The 19,859-nt window shown below is 57.7% G+C and overlaps 1 protein-coding gene across 2 annotated transcripts; it reads right to left on the reverse strand.

Moving 5' to 3' along the window:
* Positions 1 to 11: 11 nt before the first annotated feature.
* On the reverse strand, positions 12 to 15,851 carry LOC116870949 (cyclin-dependent kinase 11B). 2 transcript variants are annotated; one of them, XM_032863166.1, is made up of 20 exons: positions 15,747 to 15,851; positions 15,150 to 15,273; positions 14,339 to 14,454; positions 13,338 to 13,465; positions 12,156 to 12,294; positions 5,767 to 5,903; positions 5,172 to 5,294; positions 4,766 to 4,861; positions 4,528 to 4,689; positions 4,178 to 4,243; positions 3,535 to 3,710; positions 3,040 to 3,130; positions 2,012 to 2,133; positions 1,668 to 1,773; positions 1,293 to 1,414; positions 1,108 to 1,215; positions 914 to 1,030; positions 646 to 794; positions 372 to 561; positions 12 to 277 (listed from the first exon to the last, which is right to left on the reverse strand). In XM_032863166.1, exons 2-20 carry the CDS (start codon positions 15,258 to 15,260, stop codon positions 185 to 187), a joined length of 2,352 nt encoding a protein of 783 aa, XP_032719057.1. In that variant the 5' UTR covers positions 15,261 to 15,273; positions 15,747 to 15,851; the 3' UTR covers positions 12 to 184. The 2 variants fall into 2 exon arrangements, with proteins under 2 accessions (XP_032719057.1, XP_032719058.1); XM_032863167.1 differs by lacking the exon at positions 15,747 to 15,851 and adding an exon at positions 15,428 to 15,684.
* Positions 15,852 to 19,859: the final 4,008 nt, after the last annotated feature.

The raw sequence follows: 19,859 nt of genomic DNA on the forward strand, positions 1-19,859 counted from the left end.
CAAACGAGACGGGCAGTCTGAGACTCGAGGTGGAGATCCGCGGCCACGCCAGCCCGCGGCAGCGGCGTCCAGGCGGAACAGGGCCTGGGTCTGGACCCGTGTGCTGCCTCCGGCACCCGCCCTGGTCCCGGCCAAGTCTTGCTGGGCGGCCCCCACAGGGCTGGTGTGGGCTCCGTGCCAAACCTCAGAACTTGAGGCTGAAGCCAGGGCCCGCGGCCGAGGCCCCCTGGCTGGTGGTCGTGAGGTGGAAGCCCGTCTCCTTCAGGTCGTCGTCGCCCTGGGGAGCAAGTGGCACTGTGGGGCCCCGGCCGGGCTGGCTTTGCCTCAGGGAGCCCCCACATCTGCCCTCCTCTGCCAGCCCGGCCCCTCACCAGCTGGCTGTATCCCAGGCCTCCCTCTGGGGGCCGTGGGCTTGTGCCACGCTTGACCCTTTGCTGCTCACTCTTGGCGGGCCACGTGGGGAACATCGAGGGGTCGATAGGGAGGGGGGTTTCTCGGAAATACTCATGCTTGAGGCCGTCCTCTGCGCTGACTCTCCGCCCAGGGAAGTAGGTTAGGAACCTGGGGGAAGAAGAGCCCTTGGCGTCCAGCACAGGGGTGGGGGTGAGGGCATGGGGGAGGGGGCGCACCCACAGGTTCACACACTTGTTCATGAGGTCAAAGCCCTGGTCTGACAGCAGCGCCCCAAAGCGTTTGCGGAGGTTGTTGTAAGGGTACTCGGTGAAGGTCATCTTCTTGACCGCAGGGAGGTCATTGTAGCCAGGCCAGATCTTCTCACTGGGGGTACCCAGGTCCTGAGAGACAGACAGACAGACGGGTCTCAGAACGGTCCCAGCCTGCAGGGGAGGGTCCGGGCCCGGGTGCCTGCATGTACCAGGCGGGGCGCTTTGCAGGCAGGAGCCACAAGACGCACCTTAAACACTTTGTTGATCTGATCGATTTCCGACTTCCCAGGGAAAAGCGGCTTCTGGGTCAGCAGCTCCCCAAAGATGCAGCCCACCGACCACATGTCCACAGCCGTGGAGTACTCCTGGGGGGCCAGGGGTGCGCTCAGGGGGCTGCATGGGCGGCGAGCACAGGTCAGGTCCCCCAGCCCCCAGCACTCACCTTGGCGCCAAGCAGCAGCTCCGGGGCACGGTACCACAGGGTCACCACGACTGGGGTGTAGGCCTTCAGAGGGGACCCGTATTCCCTTGCCAGCCCGAAGTCCCCGACCTGCAAGGACCGAGGGCTGTGGGCGGCCACTGAGGCCCAGGTGGGGGCAGCCCCGAGGGGGAGCCGCGGGGACCCACCTTGAGGATGCCCGCGTGGCTGAGCAGCAGGTTGGAGGTCTTGAGGTCGCGGTGCAGGATCCAGTTGTCATGCAGGTGCTTCACGCCGCGCAGCAGCTGGATCATCAGGGTCTTCACCTCCCCTAGAGGGCAGCGGGGTCACGGCCCTGGGTCATCTGCCTGCCGGGCAGCGACCAGGCTCCTTCGGGGCACATCCGTCCTGGGAACGTGCCCAGCTTGGCACGGCCCTGAGGCGCGCGCACGTGCGCAGCGGGAGCGCGTCAGAGTTAGAGGGTCAGGGTGGGAGGGTGGGAGGCTCCCGGTGGGGGCCAGCAGCCAGAGGGCCGCGCCTGTAGGAGTGACTTGGGGCCGAGCCCGCCGTGCCACGGGCCCCACCTGGCAAGAAAGGCTGCTTCATGGTCTCCATCAGACTCTTGAGGTCGTGTTCCACGTAGTTCATCACGATGTAGATCTTGTCCATGTTGCTGCCCACAACGATTTCCTGAGAGACAAAAGCAGGCGGGTGGGTCACCTGGGGGTCCCCTCTAGGCCCCAGCTCCGTGACCGCTGACTCTTGGGGCCTAGACACGCGCAGACAGCAGGGACCTGTTAGGGTTAGGGTTAGGTGTGGTAACCTTTAAGGGGCTGATGTGGCGGGGCCGCCAAGACTCCGTTTTTGCACGACACAGGTGAGCGCGACCCCCAGGCTGCCCTTGGGGCACCGGCCCGGGAGGCCTTACCCGGACTGTGACGATGTTGGGGTGCTGCGCCTTAAGGATGGTGTTGATCTCCCTCAGAGATGTGATCGGAAAGCCCTCTTTCTCCTTCTCCATCTTCAGCCGCTTCAAAGCCACAATTTCATCTGAAAACAGTTGGGAGGCAGGTTGAGGACACCTCCTTCCGCACACACACACGTGGCTGGGACTCGGGAAGGGCTTCTTGTGCACAGAGAAGTCTTGTTTTAACGGATGTCTCACGTCCGCACCAAGAGAAAAAGCCCAAACCTGCTACCCTGAACGAAACACGAGGCCTATTTCCAAACCGGCTTTCGTCCAAAACAGGTAAGGATTTCCCATTCTCTCTGTCCCTGCTGTGGTTTGCCAGGAGACACCGCAAACCTCAACATCCCAACACAGAAACATCCACCAGGGTCTCAGGATCTCAAGTGGCCTCCCTGAGTTTCCAAGATCCAGATGCGGTGCCAGGGAAGCTTCCAGGCCACGGCTCACACACCTGTTCAGGTGCTAGCGCTCCAAGTGGACTCCACACCCCTCCCTGGAGCCGAGGCACCTGCCGCCACAAGCAAGCAGCAGAGCCTCACAACCAGGCTGACCTCTGGACTCTACAGATATCAAGGAGTCAACCGCTCAGGGGCCCGTGAGTCATTAGCTGGTGCTTGCCAGGTAAGGCAAGGCTGTGACTGGGCATCTGCGGAGGGAAGACTCCCAGGAGAGGAGGAACTGTGTGTTCAATGACCTAGACACGGAGGGTGCCAACGGCCAGGATGGCCCGGGCTTGGATCTCAGTCCCTGCAAGCAAGTGGCTTAAGCAGAACGCCCTGCCTGCCTCCCTTCCAGAGTCCACGTGGGCCCAGCAAGACTGTGCAGGGGAAACACGCCAGGCCTGAGAAAGTGCGGTGGGTATGCCCAAGGACAATGCTCCTCAGGAGAGATTCCTTCCTGCCCGAGGACAGGTTCTCTGTGCTACCTGGCTCCTGCCCTACATCTCCCTCCCCCCACCCTGGGGTACCACGCAATACTGCACCCACCTGTCTTCTTGTCCTTTGCTCTGTACACCACCCCGTAAGTGCCTTCCTCGATCCTGTTCAGGCACTGGAACTCCTCCACGCTGCGACAACCCTGGAAGGAAGCAGGCCGTGGGACGTAGCAGCCGCGGCCGCGCTCACACCTGCACTCACACCCACACGGAGCTGGGGCAGCAGGCCCTGCCCCGAATGTGTCTGGTGGGAGTGCGGCCGCGGCCCCCCCGCCCGGCCTCCTCAGTGAGCACGCGCTCCTGGATCAAGAAATAAAACCACCTGCCGTAAAACCTGGTCCCGGGCGCACCCTTCTGAGCCAGGCCTGGTCTGCCTGCTCCTCGCTAAGATAACACCGGGGATGACGCCGCCAAAGCCCCGGCACCTTCCCTCACGGCACAGGTGACCCCAGTGGCAGGTGCCCACAGCAGAGGCCCCACTCTCAACCCCCAGCCCTATCCCCCGTCGGCCAAGCCGAGCCAGCCTTGGGGCGGAGGGACGCCTGACCTGCAGGGCAGGGAGGTACTTGGGCAGCTCCTGTTTGAGTTCAATGGGCGACAAGGCGGGAGAGTCGGGCACAAAGTCGCCCTCAGTCAGGGCGCTGCTCTGCGGCGTGCCCTCGCCGGCGTCCTCCTCCCCTTCCTCACTTTCTCCGGAGTCTCGGTCAAATCGGGACTCTGGAACTTCAAACGTTAAACCCAACTGTGGAACCAGGAATAAGCAATGTCATCGTCCCTCCCGTGCTCTGGGGTGGGGGGACATCAAGTGCATGCCAGAGCCACAAAGGCGACCCCAGATGTGTGCACCCCACCACTCTGGACAGAGGGCACTGGGGTCTCGGGGTTCACCAGCTCAGCCGGGGGCCTGGGAGCCGCTGACCGGAGCCGGGGCTCAAAGGCGGCACACCCGGGACTCGTGTCTCGGGCCCCGAGGCCAGCCCAGCTGCTGCCTCCCTGCCGCGTCTAAGCCACGGGGATGCCGAGGACTCGGGGATGCCAGCCCGCCGCGGTCACAGCGGGTCTGCCAGGGAGCCGGCTGCCTGTGCCTCGGGCGGGGGCACGCACACAAGACGGCGACCTGCTGGCTTTGGGAAGGGTCACAGAGCTGAGGGGCAGCCGAGGGAAGGCCTGCCTCGCGGGGTGCCGCTCACCGACCAGGACGTGGTTCTCGCTCTCCCGCTCTCCGTCCTCACTCATCTCGTCCTCACTCACTTCCTCTGCAAGACAGAGCGGGCGTCTGCTCACACCTGCCGGGCCCGGGCCCCGCAGGCTTGGGCTTGGCCTGTCTCTAGGGCTCTTCAGACCCCCCGCGGGCAAACGAGGGTCTGCTTTAGCTAACGAAAAGCAAAAACCGCTGCAAATAATCACTTTTGGGGTCTCATGGGAACCCCAGGCACCAAAGCATGTTCCACGCGGGAGTACGCCTGAGCCCAGAGCGCCAGTGACCCCTCCGCAGCCTGTGAACACCAGACGGGACGTGGGAGCCCCGCGCCCGCCTCACCGGCCGACTGTCCGGACGCGTCCTCGGAGTTGCTGCCCGTCTCCTCCTCCTCCTCCTCCTCCTCCTCCGACTCTTCACTGCTGCTCCCCTCCTCCTCCTCCTCCTCCTCCTCCTCTTCCTCCTCCTCCTCCTCCTCCTCCTCGGAACCCGACCCTGACTCCGCTGCGGGAAGGAAACAGCTGGAAGCGCACAGCGGGCGCGAGCGGCCCCCACCCCGCCCCGCGCGGCCGGCGCTTACCCGATGAGGACTCGGCAGAGCTGGTTTTCCTCTCGCTGTCGCTGACGTCCTGCAGGTCGGACAGCAGGTCTCGCTCCTCCGTTTTCTCTTCTTTCACTTACGAAACAAACCATCAGTTGAGCGCGGGAAGCGTCTGACCTCGACCGAGACCCGACAGCATCGTTCCTGCAGAGGCTGGCTGGGGCCTGGGTGACACACGGCCCCCCACGGAGCGGGAAGACCGCTCTCGACACCGTAACAGGGTCTCCGACACATACAAACGTGCTCCACACCAGCGACGGTCCCACCGCGCCTTCCGGAGTACTACAGCCCATCCCGTTGCACAACAAACGCACGTCTTCGTGAGGTCCTTGTTTGCCGAGAGCCCTGCCAAGCTGGCCCGCAGGCAGGCCCCGCGCGCCCTCACCTGGCTTCCGGCCGTCTGTCAGCTCGAACCTCTCTCGGGGCGGCCGCAGCGGGCTGCGGCTCCAGTGGCTGCCTTTCGCTTTGTCGCCGTAGTCTTCTCTCATCGTTCGGTGATGTGCAGACACTGGGGCACAAAACACAGCGGGAGGCAGGGCTGGCAGCACCCTCTCCAGCAGGGCCCTGCCTCGGTCAGGTCTCAGCCGCACCCCTGCCGGTGCTGACGCGGAACATGTGCTCATAGCTCTGGCCACAGAGGCTGGAGGCGGCCACAAGGACCTTCCAGACTCCTCTCCACTGGTCAGAAAGGAAGGGGCCATGACCCACCTCTTCAAGCCTGTGCCGGGCCAGTGTGGGCAGCAGACACGGCGGCCCCGCACCAGGCCTGGGAAGGCCCCGCCAGGCACCCTCACCGCACACCTCAGGTGCCCAAGGCCTTCCTCGGCCGGGGACACACGGTCAAGCTCAACTCCTGAGCCCCACGGCCTGCCTCGCGTCGCATGGCCACCGTCCGGAGCACCTCACCCCTCAGTGTCACTCGTGCGGCCGAGCTCACCCATGGGAGCAGCACCCCGGCCACAAGGCGCGCCCGCCCGCACCTTCCCTGCGGGCCTCGCGCTCCTTGCGCCGCTCCTCGGCCCGCCGCTCCCGCTCCTTCTGCTCCCGCTGCTCCTTCTGCTGCTCCCGCATCTTCCGCTCTCGCTCCCGCTTCCTCTCCAGCTGCTCAAGGCGGTCCCTGCAACGAGCACAGGCCAACGCTCTCTCCAGTTTTCCTTTTTTACCCCAAGTGCTTTCTGTTCAAATTTAAAAATCTCCCATTTAGGTTATTCAAACCATAAGGGCTTTTTCACAGCCACTGATATCCCGAGCACACGGCCTGACAGACGCGAGAGAACCAGAACCAAGCAAGGGGCGCCTGGGCAGCGGGGGGAGACGGTCAGTCGTTGAGCCTCGGACTCTTGATTTGGGCTCGGGTCATGACCTTGGGGCCATGAGACTGAGCCCCGTGAAAGGCTCCATGGTTGGCGCAGAGTCTGCTGATCTCCCTATCTCTGCCCCCATCCCCATTTGTACACTTTCTCTCTCAAGTAAAAGGTTTTTTTTTTAATTTTTAAAGATTTTATTTATTCACTTAACAGACAGAGATCACAAGCAGGCAGAGAGGCAGGCAGAGAGAGAGGAGGAAGCAGGCTCCCCGCGGAGCAGAGAGCCCGATGTGGGGCTCGATCCCAGGACCCTGAGATCATGACCTGAGCCGAAGGCAGCGGCTTCACCCCCTGAGCCACCCAGGCACCCCTAAAAGGTTTTTATTTTTTTTTTTTAACATTTTTATCGATCTGACAGAGACTGAGAGATTGAGAGAGCTCACGCACAAGCAGCAGAATAGCAGGCAGAGGGAGAGGACCCAGTAGGCTCCCCACCAAGCGGGGAACCCAACGTGGGGCTTGATCCCAGGAAGCCAGGATCACGCCCTGGGCTGAAGACAGGCTTCACTGACTGAGCCACCCAGGCGCCCCTCAGATGAATTGAGTCTTTAAAAAAGAAGAAGAAAGGGACACCTGGGTGGCTCAGGGGTTTAAAGCCTCTGCCTTCGGCTCGGGTCAGGATCTCGGGGGCCTGGGATCGAGCCCCACATCGGGCTCTCTGCTCCGTGGGAGCCTGCTTCCCCCTCTCTCTCTGCCTGCCTCTCTGCCTGCTTGTGATCCCTCTGTCAAATAAATGAATAGAGTCTTTAAAAAAGAAGAAGAGGAGGAGGAGGAGGAGGAAAGCAAATGCTGGCACAATGAGCCCAATGCTTCCGGGCGCCGGTCTGGCGGGCCTGTAGGCGCGGTCGGCAGCACAGCTCACATCCACCTTTACGGCGGTCTAGGTCTTCAGGGGCTACAGCGGGGGTGGAGGAGTCCACCTGGGGAAGGTGCGGAGGAGGATGTGGATGCAGGCCTGGGCCCTGTCCCTCCTCCTCACTGGATTCTGTGGCAGACGGACCCCCAGGCGATTCGCCAGCCCAGCAGGCACGAGTGTGGCATGTGAAGGGCAGCGGGGAAAAGCCGCTTCATGACGGCGTTGAGTCACCAAGGACCGCGCGCGGCTGGCCCACAGCACAGGCACACAGTGCAAACGGGCCAGTTGCAGTAAACTTTCATGTCCCTACAGTTATGTCCAAGTATAAAAAAGCCAGCACATCGAGAAAGAAGAAAGCAAGCACCAGTAGACTCAAACAGAAATGAGCACGAACAATGGCGAAAATGGAACAAGGCCGCGGTCCAGTCCCGGGCCTGTGCGGACGCTGGGGCCCATCAGAGGGCCCTGCGGCGGGAGCCTGGGATTCTAGGAACTATTCTGTAAGTGCCCGAGCCCAAGCTGTTGTGAGGTAACCGCTGTAGCATAACATGAGACCCAACCAGAGAATTCCATCTTTCATAAGCTTATGAAGCCGTGCAACCATCACCACGAGCCAGCTCTAAAACACACCCGCCGCCGGACGGGCCCCTCGCGCCCGCCTGCGCCGGCTGCTCGCCTGCCCCACGAGCCTGTCCCTTTGCGCTTGGGGTCCTGTGGTCATTCCTCCTGCTCTCTTTGGGCTGAGTCCGCCTCTCTCTTCTGCTGACCTGACAACTTCGCTGTTATCAGCGCCTAAGAGCCAAACGTCTCACTCCATGCACAGCCGGTCCTGCATCGCTAACTCTGGGCATCCTGCTTCTGCTTTCATTCAGTTCAAAATGACTTTTTTCTTCTTCCAGTAGGTCTCATGTTCAGGAGCCACCCGACGTGGGGCCTGAACTCACGACCCTGAGACCTGAGTCGAGATCAAGTCGGAAGCTTGACCGGCTGAGCCCCCGGGCACTTGTTTCCTTTTATGTGGGCCACAGGTTATTCAGAAAAGGACTGTGGGATTTCTAAACATTTGAGGATTCCCTCAAGTTTGTTTCTTTGTGTTGATTTCTACTTTAACCCTTTTGTGGGAAGAGGGTATACTTTGTACAACCTCAGTTCTCAGATCTGAAACCTGCTCTGTGGCCCACGCAGGATCCACGTGGCACAACCTTCCCTTTCCGAGTGTGTACCCTGCAGCTGGCCGTGGGGCGCTATATGCAAGGTCACTGAGACCGAGCCCGTGCAGGCTGCTTTCCAGATGTTTTACATCCTTTTCTCCGGTTGGTCTGCCAACAGTGACAACACCATACTGAAGGTTCAACTGGCACTGACGAACGACCCACTTCTCCCTTGAGCTGTGAGGCACATACACGTTTGCCGCCATCACTCGCTTCTGCTGTACGGACCCTTCTGTCATTGGGAAGCCCCGTGTCAGCGCTGGTGACTTCTGTCAGGTAACTGAGGTCTCGCCTGAGCCACTTGTGCTCTGCGGCTGCTGTGGGTGTGGGACATCTCTGTCCGTATGTTTACTTTTGACTTATTTTTGTCCTGGACTAAGAGGTTCTCCTTACAGACAATATACTGGATCTTGCTTTGCTGTCGAAGAACCTCTCCTCTGGGGTATACAAACCACTCCACGTTTCATGTAATTATGGATCTGGCTGAATTTGCTTTCTGTTACTGTTTGAGTTTTATGCCTTCCGTCTTTTTGGTTTAAGTAAGGGTCTTAAGAAAACCCTGCCGAGTCCCGTTTGCACTAGTCAGTCACTCTCTTTGTGGCTGCTCCAGGATGGGCAGCGCGCATCTTCTCAGACTTAGTTCATCCCCGGGAATGCCGGAGCCCCATGCGGAAAAGCTCGGGCCCTCCCCATTCTCTGTGCAGCCCACACACGCGGCGTCACACCACAGCATTTCACTCATCACTGTTTCACGCAATCGTGTCTCTTACGGAAATTAAGACGTGAGAAGAAACATTTGTAGATTCTGTTACGTTAACCCGAGCCTTTACCATTTCCAGTGCTCGTCTTTTCTTCCTGAATTTGATACCTTCTGCTGTCATTTCCATTCAACATGAAGGCCTTCCTTGAGTATTTAAGGCAGGTCTTGTTAATAATGAATTCCACTGGTTTATCTTTCCTATTCCCCTCACTTTGGAAGAAGAATTTTGCTGGATACAAAATTCCTGGTTGCCAGGCTTTCCTTCGGCAGTGGGGCCTGCCACGCCACTGCCTCCTGGCCCCCAATGACTCTGAGAAGTCAGCCGTCAATCGCACTGAAGCCCGCCTTCTAGGTACATTTTTCTCCTGCTTCCTTTCAAGACTTTTCTCTGGCTTTCACCAGTGTCACTGTGATGCCACTATATGGATCCTACCTGGTGTACCGAGCTTCTAGGATGTGTAGATAAATGCTTTTCATCAAATCTGGGACGTTCTCGGGCATCATTTACAGAAACACCTTTGTGCTGCTTCCCTCTTCTCTCCTGGGACTGCCAATTACATGCGTGTGGGAAGAACAGATGCTGTCCCACAGATTTTTTTTTTTTTTTAAGATTTTATTTATTTATTTATCCGACAGACAGAGACCACAAGTAGGCAGAGAGGCAGGCAGGCCAGGTGGTAGGGGGAGGCAGGCTCCCTGCTGAGCAGAGCCCGATTCGGGGCTCGATCCCAGGATCCTGGGATCATGACCTGAGCTGAAGGCAGAGGCTTTAACCCACTGAGCCACCCGGGCGCCCCAAGTCCCACAGACCTTTGAGGCTCTGTTCATCTTTTGTTAATTCTCTCCATTCTTCAGAAAGCCTAATTTCTTTTGCTCCATTTCAAGTTCCTTGCTAATGTGGAACACTCAGTTTCTACCGATGCTTTCCTTCCTTCATACAGAGTCACACTTTCCTATGTCTTTTATGTCTCAAAACTTTTTGTTGAAAACTGGACATATTTCAGGGGCGCCTGGGTGGCTCAGTGGGTTAAAGCCTCTGCCTTCAGCTTGGGTCGTGGTCTTGGGGTCCTGGGATGGAGCCCCCCCCCATCAGGCTCTCTGTGCCGCGGGGAGCCTACTTCCCCGCCTCTCTCTGCCTACTTGTGATCTCTGTTGAATAAATAAATAAAAATCTTAAGAAAAAAAAAGAAAGAAAACTGGACATATTTCAAGGGCACTCTAACAAAATCTTTTTTTTTTTTAAGACTTTATTTGAGTGAGTGAGTGCTAGAGAGCGTGCGCACGCGCACACATGGAGGGGAAGCAGCAGGCAGAGGGAGAGGCAGACTCCCCGCTGAGCAGGGAGGCCAACGCAGGGCTTGATCCCAGGACCCTGGGCTGAAGGCAGACATTTAACCGACTAAATGACCCAGGTGGCCCTCTAACAAAAATCTTAAAAAAAAGAAAGAAAGAAGAGAGAGACAGAGAAAGTTGGACATTTCGGGTAACACATTGTAGCAACTTTGGATTCTCATTTTTCCTCTTAGTTGCTGTTTGGTAACATGCTGTGCTAATCTGTGAACTCCGTCTCCCGACTAGAGGGCGGCCACTGTTCTTTTCTTCCGATACGTTTTTTATTTTCAAGCTTGGCTTCCCTCGGTCACCGCTGTGTGCGCACAGCTGTGCTGTCAGCCCATCCTTAACAGAGTCAGCACAGAGCCGGGCAAACGTGGGTGATTCACATGCTCGCCATGAACCTGGCCACAAAGCTCTGCTCACCTCGTGATCTCTGACCTTCACCCGAAGACTCAGTTTGTCCTTCCCACACCACCTCCACGAGAACAAAGGCTCTTGTCACACCTTTCAGTTCACCCCTTTGGCCTTTGTTGCCAGGAAGGTCAGCAATATCCACCCTCCTACTTCTCCCTTCCTTGTAGCAGGCCAGCCCCCAAGCTTTCTCTGGAAACGACCTCAACAGACAGAGGTGGCCCTCCTATTCACATCTGGCCCTTATGAACAGATCTGGCGCTAATCAGATGCTTTCCTCTGGGAAGCTAAGCCCACAGAGGTGTACTTGGAGACAAAGGTCCAAGAGTCTGGTGCCTCAGTTCCCAGGCCTTTGGATTTCCCTTTGTTTTGTTTGAAAGAACTACAGTATAACCTGCAGTCTACAGTCTTTTAGAGAACCCCAAGCAATGTATTCCCTTGGTTTTCCTGGCTCAGGCCACCTAGAAGAGCTTGGTACAGACCACGCACTCAGTAAGTACTTCTGCAGAAATCACCCTAAACTAGACTTCTCTTGGGTGTAGATTCTATGTCAGGACTCCTATACGTGCACTGGGCTATCTCCGAGAGGGCCTCACTATCATGCCTCGAACACAGTACCCCCCGTCCTCTCAAGAGGCATGCCCCATCCTGACGCATCAAGCTCAGAGGTATTTACAGCTCCTCCTCCTCCTTACCCATCATCAGCTGAGAGGCGTAGGAAGATCACTTCTCCCTCCTCTATCTTCCTTCCCCTCTCCACTGTTAGGCGTTTGGCCCCCACACTTTATTCCTTGTGTCTGAATTCCTATCTCAGACCCAGGTTCCGCAGCAATGCCCCTTCCTTCAGGTCCACATCACACTCTTACATGGAATCTCAGGCAACTGCTGGCCTGGCCTGGCTCCTGAGCACCTTCCCCAGCAGCTTCCACCCGGAGAAACCGTCACCCAGCGTTCCATTCCCTTCATGATCTTTTCTCAGGAAGATTCACACCTATTTCTGTCTTCAGGATACAGTAAAAACTTAATCCCGGGGCGCCTGGGTGGCTCAGTGGGTTGAAGCCTCTGCCTTCGGCTCAGGTCATGATCCCAGGGTCCTGGGATCGAGCCCCACATTGGGCTCTCTGCTCTGCGGGGAGCCTGTTTCCCCCTCTCTCTGCCTGCCTCTCTGCCTGCTTGTGATCTCTCTGTCAAATACATAAATAAAATCTTAAAAAAAAAAAACAAAACTTAATCCCCTCAGGACAAATCTCTTGACAAGCACCGCCCCACGTTCACTGCACTGGGACTCTGGGCCCACAAACCACTTCCGTGACACATCTGTGTTATGCTGTCAGATCACTGTGTGTCAAGATGGTCTCTTCTGACACTCTGACAGGCTGCTGTCCCCAGGACCGCCCCATCTGGGCTCCTTAAAGACGTGCTCACTCACCTCTCCCTTCTGGAGTGCTCCCGGGCCATGTCCCTCCTCTTCTGCCTCTCCCACTCCCGTCGGGCCTTGTCTTGCTCCTCTCGGTGCCGTTTCCGGCGCTCGTGCTCTCGCTCCTTTTCCTTCGCTCTGGCATGCTTCCCTAAGGAGAAACAAAGCGTCACGCAAAGGGGTCCAACGCCCAAAACACAATTTGCAAATACACAGTGAAGAGAAGAATTTTAATTAATGACTCGGAGCCTCCAAATCAGGGGAAAATAAGGTGGTGACCACTGAACAGAGTTGCAACTTCATCCTGTCTTTCAACTTTCTGTGTTAAATAAGCTACGACTGGATGACAGCTGAGCCCTGAACACAGGGCAGGGGCACACGGCCCCAACGCAGCCGGAAACCCAAGGGTAATTATGAGTCCTGAGCACTCAACTACGAACAGCAGACCGCCGACCAGAGGCTTTACTGACGATGTGTCTTCTGTGTCACATGTGTTCCCCACTGGACTCTAACAACTGCGTTGAGCTACATCCAAGAGATTGTTGTCAGGAAAGCAAGAAGGGAAAGTGCATTTACGGCACTGTCCTGCAGTTACTAGGAAACATGCATGTACAAGCGGACCATGGAGTTCCAGCCCATGCTGTTCAAGGGTCAGCTGTACACCAGTTCCGTAATTAAGCACCACCACCATCATTCATAAAGAACACAGGACAGAGCTCAACTCTTGGTGGATTTCCATCTTGTGTGACAAACCACGCTCATCAACTGCATTTGTAACAATGACACTTAAACTGGATGCTGGGGCCATGACCCCAACACCCTAAGAACCCTTAATAATGGTGGGAGATCAAACCCATTGGAACTTGATCAAAGATCTTTCTTTCTTCAGGTAATTCAACACTGAACCACTATAAAAAATGCATATAAATCCCCTACATTTGTTGAATTAACATAATATTACATTTAAATGAACTAACCCACAACAACGTAAGAAGGAGAAAAAGACACCAGAAGAAAAATGAAACAGCTATTTGGAATGATCTATAATAAATTTATGCTTTCAGCTAAAATTTTACTTTCTCTTCTCTTTCAACCGTCCTCTGGATGAATCAGCAGGTTGTGATACAGGAAACAGACCACACCTGAACATGATACCAAAAAGAAGTAAAGTAAAAATAAGAAAAACTTCTGTACCCCCTTCTGCTGAATGGCTACGATGCCTACGTTTCTCTTTCCTCTTTTCATCTTTCCTGTGATGAGCCTTTTCTTTCCGAGACATTTGCTGCGGTGGTTTGATAGCCAAAGAATCATCCTCCTCTCCTCTGAAATACACGACAGCATCACATCATGCTCGAGAGTAACGCGGGGAGTCAGGGCGCTGCGGAGCTCCTCCGCCCCAGAAACACGCACCGTTCAGAACACAGGAGTTCCATCGGACCCATCATTTTAAGCACTGTTAACTATTAAACTGAAGCCAAAACGGATTATCAAATACAGACTCAGATCAGGAGTGTAAGTGAAAAATCAACATCCACGTGGAACAGTCAGTCTCAGGAAAGTTTAGGGGGCGATGGACACGTTCATTACCGTGACCATAACTGCACAAGTATGTACAAGCACCTCAAACCGCACACTCGTGTACACATACATACACACACCTTATCGTTTACGTATCAGTAAAGGTGTTAAAATACAGGTATCACAATCTTAATAAAACTTAATGACCCCAAAGGGTCCCTCAACAATATCTTCAACCGCCTGTATGACTGGAACCCCGTTAGACCTGATCTATGTCTCTGTACCTTACTTTCTGGTTACGCTGGCTTCAACTTTCTGATGATGGATAATTTGGTGCTACCATGGGTACAAAAACGAATCAAATATATAAATAAAAATCCTTACAAATAAGTAAACAAATGAATAAATGTAGCTTGTGGATGGTGTGAGCTTAACTGAAGGCTGAGTGCAAGAAAAGAGACACACTCAGCTGACCTTTCCTAAGACGGGTGAGGGGGGCAGTGATCACACACAGGCCGCCTCGACTGTGAGGCAGACCTGAGGTCACAACTACAAACGTTCCCGAAGTAATGCGGACAAGAGCGCAAGGGGCCCCCAGCTCCGCGCGGGACTCAGCCAGCCTCGAAGCGAAGAGCATGAGCGGCCTGGACCGTCCTCGCTGAGTCCCTCGCCCCCACCTGTCTTCCATGGAGTCCTCTCGTCGGTACGGCGAGTTCCGGATCGTAATCTCCATGCGGTGGTCCCTCAGCTCCCCTTCCTCAAGGGAATCCCGCTTGGAATCGCGGTCATCAGACTACGGAGGAAGCAGAGAGTCATTTTCCTCTCAGACACGGTCTTGTCAGCGGCGATCACACCCTGCCGCCTTCCGGAAACCCGTCTCCCGTCCGCTCTGAACGCGCAGTGCTCCGGCACCAAAGCCCTCCCCGCCGGCTCACACGCAGCCAGAAGGGACTCTGTAACCCGGGCCTGACCTGAGAAGTCGGGGCCAGCGCGGCGCCGCAGGCACTAGACTCGAGGCCGAGCGGCCGTGTCCGCGCACCTGACCCGCTGCGAGACGCGCCCTGCGCCGGCCGTTCGGCCGCGAGCCGCGACTGCGGGGCCCCGAAGCCGACTTCGGCCGACACCCCGCACAGCTGCCCGGTTCCTCCGGACCGTGTTACGCAAACCGGGAAGGGAAGGAAAGATGAAACGTCAACCCCAAGGCGGCCTCCGGGCAGACTGAGCCGGACACGGTGTCACCGGCGCACGAGCGCCGCGGGGGCGAGTCCAGCCGCGCCAGGACTCAGGCTCTCGGCGCGGGCCCCGCCGCCCGCACAAGGCCGCCCGCGCGGCGTGTGCACGTCTTCGCCGCGCTCGGCCCGGCTCGGGCTCCCCTGAGACCGCGCGAGGCCGGCGGCACCGGCGCGAACACGCGCTGCTCTAGCGGGACAACGAGCGCAAAGAAACGGAACGTCCTCGGGAAAAGCACGCACCGGGGCCGCGGCTTACGTTTTTCAGGCGTTTGATCTCCGCTTTCTCCTCCTGCTCCTTCCGCCGCTTCTTCTCCTGCAGGATCTCATCTAACGTCTTCACCTTCCAGGAGTCCTTCTCATCCCCCATTGGAGTGAGGGCGCTGCGGAGGCACGACCGGCCCGTCAGGACGCGGCGACCCGGCCCCGGCTCGCGCCGCCTCCGACACAGCCCCCCGGGGGCAGCGCCGCCCGCGCTCGCACCGCCGTCGCCGGGGCATCCCCGACGGCCCGGGGCGCGCCCTCGCCCCCGGTTACCTTTCCGCCGGAGCTCACGGCAGCCCCGCCGGGGGCTACATGAGATCCTCCGTGCGGAGCTCGCGGCGCGCTCCCCGGTCCTCCCCGCGCACCGGGCTGGCCGTCAGGAGGGTCCGGGAGCCGGGCTGGGGCGCTGCGACACGGCCGCGGCGCCGGGACCCTCGCCCCCTGGGCTCAGCCGCCACGAGCCGGGGTTCCGGCCCGACGCCGCCTCAACCCCCAGCTCCGCGCGGGGCGATGAGGCGGGAAGCGACGCCCGGACGCGAGAGGTCAGGGAGCTGGCTGCGCCCGCCGCTCGTTCCGGCCCTCCGCCACTCACCCCTGCACCGTTGCTGCTGCCGCCGCCACCGCCGCCACCGGTCCCGGAGCCTGAGGAGAAACAGCGCCCGGCGCGCGCCAGCAGCGTCGCCACTTCCTGCGTCGGCGCCGGCTGATGACACACGGGGGCGGGGCCCGCCGCCGGCTCGGGAGCGAGGGCATCCGGCGCGCTGGCTTTGCGTCACTTCCGTCCTGGGATTCCCGCGGCGGTTCCCCGCCCCCCTCACCAGCCCCCTCCCGGGACCTGCCGGCGTCCGGCGCTAGGCCGGCCTGCGAGGTTTCAGGGGGCCAGAGAGACAGGGCACCGGGCGGGAAGGTAGGCGTCCACACTATGGCGACCAGTTCGGGCACAGAGAGGTCGAGTGGAACAGGGGCCGGGGCCTCCCTTCGCTTTTCTCCTTCGTGCTGAGAACTGCGGGCGCCCGCGGCTCCGTCGCGCCGACACAGGAGGGGCCCCCGAGGGAAACGCAGGCGGACAGGGTTCGCTTTATCGTGTTCGGCAGAACCGGAGCCCCAGGGTGGGCCGAGGCGCAGCGATGTGTCCCCGCAGCGGGCTTGACCGCCGCGCCCGTCCCGGAGCACTGCCCCGGCGAAGGCCGCAGCCCCGCACGCGCTCCGCTCCCAGCTGTGCGGTGTAGAGCGAAGTAGCCGGCTCGGAGGCCGACATCCGTGCGGGGAAGCCACGGAGACGGGCCCTCCCCAGCCCAGCGCCCAGGACGCCCCGGGCAGGTTCACACTCAGCTCACACGTCTGCAGACGGGGCTAGAAGTAGCCAGTGAACACCGATTTTCCTCAAATCTGGGAGAGAAGAATGGGGGGCGCATGGCGGGCTTAGTCCGGGAACATGTGGCTGTCGCTCCTACGGTGAGATGGAGCCGCACTGCGGGGCGTGGAGATTACTTACAATCTTTAGAACAGCGGGCGCTTCTGGTTACTATTTTTTAACCAATTATAATAGTTTCCAACTCCTTTTGGAATCTGGGCACCGATCCAGCGCCCATGAAACCCATAATCAGAACCTCAGGAAAACGAGTAAGTTCTACAGAGATGGTGAGGTTGAAGGCTTTCCACCCAAGTGGCAGGCGGTCAGCAGACCCTCCCCTCGGGGCTTGGCTCCTCAGCCAGGAGAGAGGGAGACAGATTCACCATGGGAGCTGGGGCATTCTTATTTCTAAACCAAGGGAAGGAAGAGGCCCCAACCAGAGCAGGTATGGACTTTGTGAAAGAAAGAAGCCCTCAGTACATTGGTCAAAGGCAGAAGAAAAGACCCCCATGTGCACTAACTCCTTGTTTAGATTTTCCAACCCAGGGAAACCATGAAAACACTTGAGGCCTTGGGAAAGCACACCACCAGCCAGATGTAAAATGCCACGTGGTGCGTGTGTCATCCCTACCGGCCCATCCAAGGGGCCACTCACAGGCAGAACCCACTGGTTCTGGGAAAAGCATTTCCAGCGCGGAGGATGTTCTCTGTGCTGCGTGGGACTGTCTCTGATTCACCATGTGTATTTTTCTCAAATTAAAGACACATTTTGGATTGTGCAAAATATTCTCAGCTTTCCAGGGCAGATTATTTTAATGCTGATATACAGGAAATTATGACTACTGGAATTTAAAAAAAAAAAAAAAGCTTTTTAGGCCCTTCAGTGGAAGCTTCCTTGAAAACCAGACATACTACATTCCCTATGTATCAATGTAGGTGAGCAAATGACCTGATTTGACACCTGTTGGAAGTGTTTCTTTGCAAAGGCACAGACAACAACCATGGACACGGGAGGAATTGACCCAAGGAAGTGGTGACACCAAGTGTCAACGTTGATACAAGCACGTCCTGGGATGGCTCAATGAGAACATACTAGAAACACGACTACACAGAGTTAATAAAAAACATACCATGTCTGTACATTCATTCCACACACGGCCAACACAGGCCACGGGTTTTGTCTCCTGGCAGGGCTGTCCTGGACGGAGACCAGACACAGGAAGAAGGAACGTAAGCCCCGGGCCGGTGCAGGGCCGCCCACAACTTGTGTTCTGAGGAAATGTCTCAGAAGCAGCTTTGCTGGAAATGAACTCATTTGCTAATAATTCAGGAAAATCTTCATTTTGTTTCTGATTTTGGAAAATCGCACCCGCAGGCAGCCACTGTGAGAGGAGACAGGGCACAGGTGACACGCAGGGCGCTTGGTCCCTTATGAGGCTCAGAAGCAGGCACTGCCCATCTGGCTGCGCTCGGACGGCGACCTCCGTGAGGAAGGCGGCACAAAATCCTCTTGCAACAAGATGACCGCAGACGTGTCCTCTGCTCCCATCCCGTCGGCTGCTGGTCACGGCGGCCACATTCTCGAGGGGGGAGGCACGGCTTGCACAGCACCGTGCCCTCACTCTGGTCCTCCCAGACCCAGGCACATCCTGCCGCCCCAGTCACCTCCAACGAGTCCCCCTCAGTGTTGTTTGTGGGGGAAGCGGCGAGGGAAGGGGATAGAAATGGGGCAAGTCTCATGATAAACGTCTTCACAGTGCAGGTGAGCTCGGCACGCAGGCCAGCACACACCTGCCTGTCCACTGGGAAGTAGCTTCATGAAAAGGTTGTAGTTTGTTGTTTTGTTCGTTCATTTTTGGTGGAAAATGTGGGCATTGAAAAAAGGCTGTAGTTTTAAAGGCCTTGCTTTAACCCGTCATTATGGCACGCTTCTTCAATTAGGCAGAAGTTAATGAGACATAATTATTGCTCTTTGTTTCCAAGAGATTTGACCTTGAGGAGGGCCTGTTTTCATTTTCCCAGCTGAGATGCCAACCAGAAAACCAGTGAAGAGATGATGGAAGCCAAGGACTGAACAACAGGGAGGGGGAATCAGACGAGGGGCTGTTAGCGCCCGAGGCCCTCCTGTCGGCTACTTCACTCAGTCACGGCAGGCAGGTCTCAGGCGGCTGTGTTGCGCCCCAGTGTGTGAGCGTGGCACCACAGAGAGGTCTTAAAGCCTGGCTGGCAGTGGACAGAGCCCTGATCAGAATCCCACCATGATGTGAGAGGAGGAGCAGAGTGCAGAGGCCTGGAGCCCGAACCTTGCAAAGGGCTCAGAAGCCCAGCGTGGTGGTCCGTCTGCTCTGGGAGGCGAGAGTCAGGCCAAGCCAGCCTGTGGGTTCACTGTGTTAACGGTCACACAGCACACCTTCCAGAAGCCACTGGTCCCTGGCCACCTGTTTCCTTCTTTAAAAACTCCACTGTCATTGTAAATGCAGTGTGACAAAAACTGTGAACACGCCAAATGTTCTTCCCAGCACCCCCCTACTCCCTCGTTCATGAGGGAAACCCTTAACATCCTTCTCCAAGAGACAAGGTATGGCGCAGCCCAACCAGCGGGGTGATGGCAGGAGTACCTCTATGGAACCCTTCAGAACAGCCCGTGTTACACACAGGGGCCCAGAAAACAAAAAGGAATGTCCTTATATCCTTGTCCTGAGCTAACCACCACAGATGCCTGTCTGTCCTCCACCTCTGTGACCGGCAGTCACCGTCATCACATCGGGGGTCTCTGAATGAAGGGCAGCCACAGGTGAGAGTTGGGACCCTCAGGAGGTCTGGGGCCTAGTGCAACAGAGACCCTGAAAGGGGTGGGGCACCTTCCCTTCCATAAGTGGCCTTTCCCTAAGTGGTACCGGCTGCCGACCGCTCTGGGGTGCAGAGGACGCCTTGGGTGGAAGGGCAGGAAGGCAAGGGCCCACCGGCCTGCCCTCTTCTGCGCCCCTTCCCCTCTCTCCTAGCTCTCTCCTAGTGGTTACCTGGCTGCTGTGGGCTCTGGCCCAGGCAGTGGCACCTGGGCCTTCTGTCTCAGCACAGCAGCCCCGCCAGATGGCAGAAGGACATGTGCAGGCCTGGGGACACAGAGCAGTGGGAGTGGCGCATGTTGGCACCTGTGGCCGTCCCCCCGCCAAGGCACGGGGGCCTGGCCTCACTGTAGCTGGACCTGTGTACTGGTGAGGGCCTGCAGAGGCTAGCGTGGGTCCCAGGGCCCCTCATGTGTTCATCATGGGGTCAGCAGGTGGGGGTTTTCACATCACGTGGCTGCAGCTCAGCTGCTGGCTCTGGTCTCTGCCCCAGGAAGCTGGCGTC

Source organism: Lontra canadensis, unplaced genomic scaffold (assembly GCF_010015895.1).
Source record: "Lontra canadensis isolate GAN:19392208 unplaced genomic scaffold, GSC_riverotter_1.0 scaffold25, whole genome shotgun sequence".
Classification (NCBI taxonomy): Eukaryota; Metazoa; Chordata; class Mammalia; order Carnivora; family Mustelidae; genus Lontra; species Lontra canadensis.

Excerpts from the sequence above, each read along its gene's own strand:
- LOC116870949 (XM_032863166.1), bottom strand. The coding sequence starts at position 15,260 with ATGGGGGATGAGAAGGACTCCTGGAAGGTGAAGACGTTAGATGAGATC. Across the intron at positions 5,295-5,766 it reads GCGCGAGGCCCGCAGGGAAG|TGTCTGCACATCACCGAACG; the intron begins GTGCGGGCGGGC and ends TTTGTGCCCCAG. Across the intron at positions 1,031-1,107 it reads AGCTGCTGCTTGGCGCCAAG|GAGTACTCCACGGCTGTGGA; the intron begins GTGAGTGCTGGG and ends CTGGCCCCCCAG.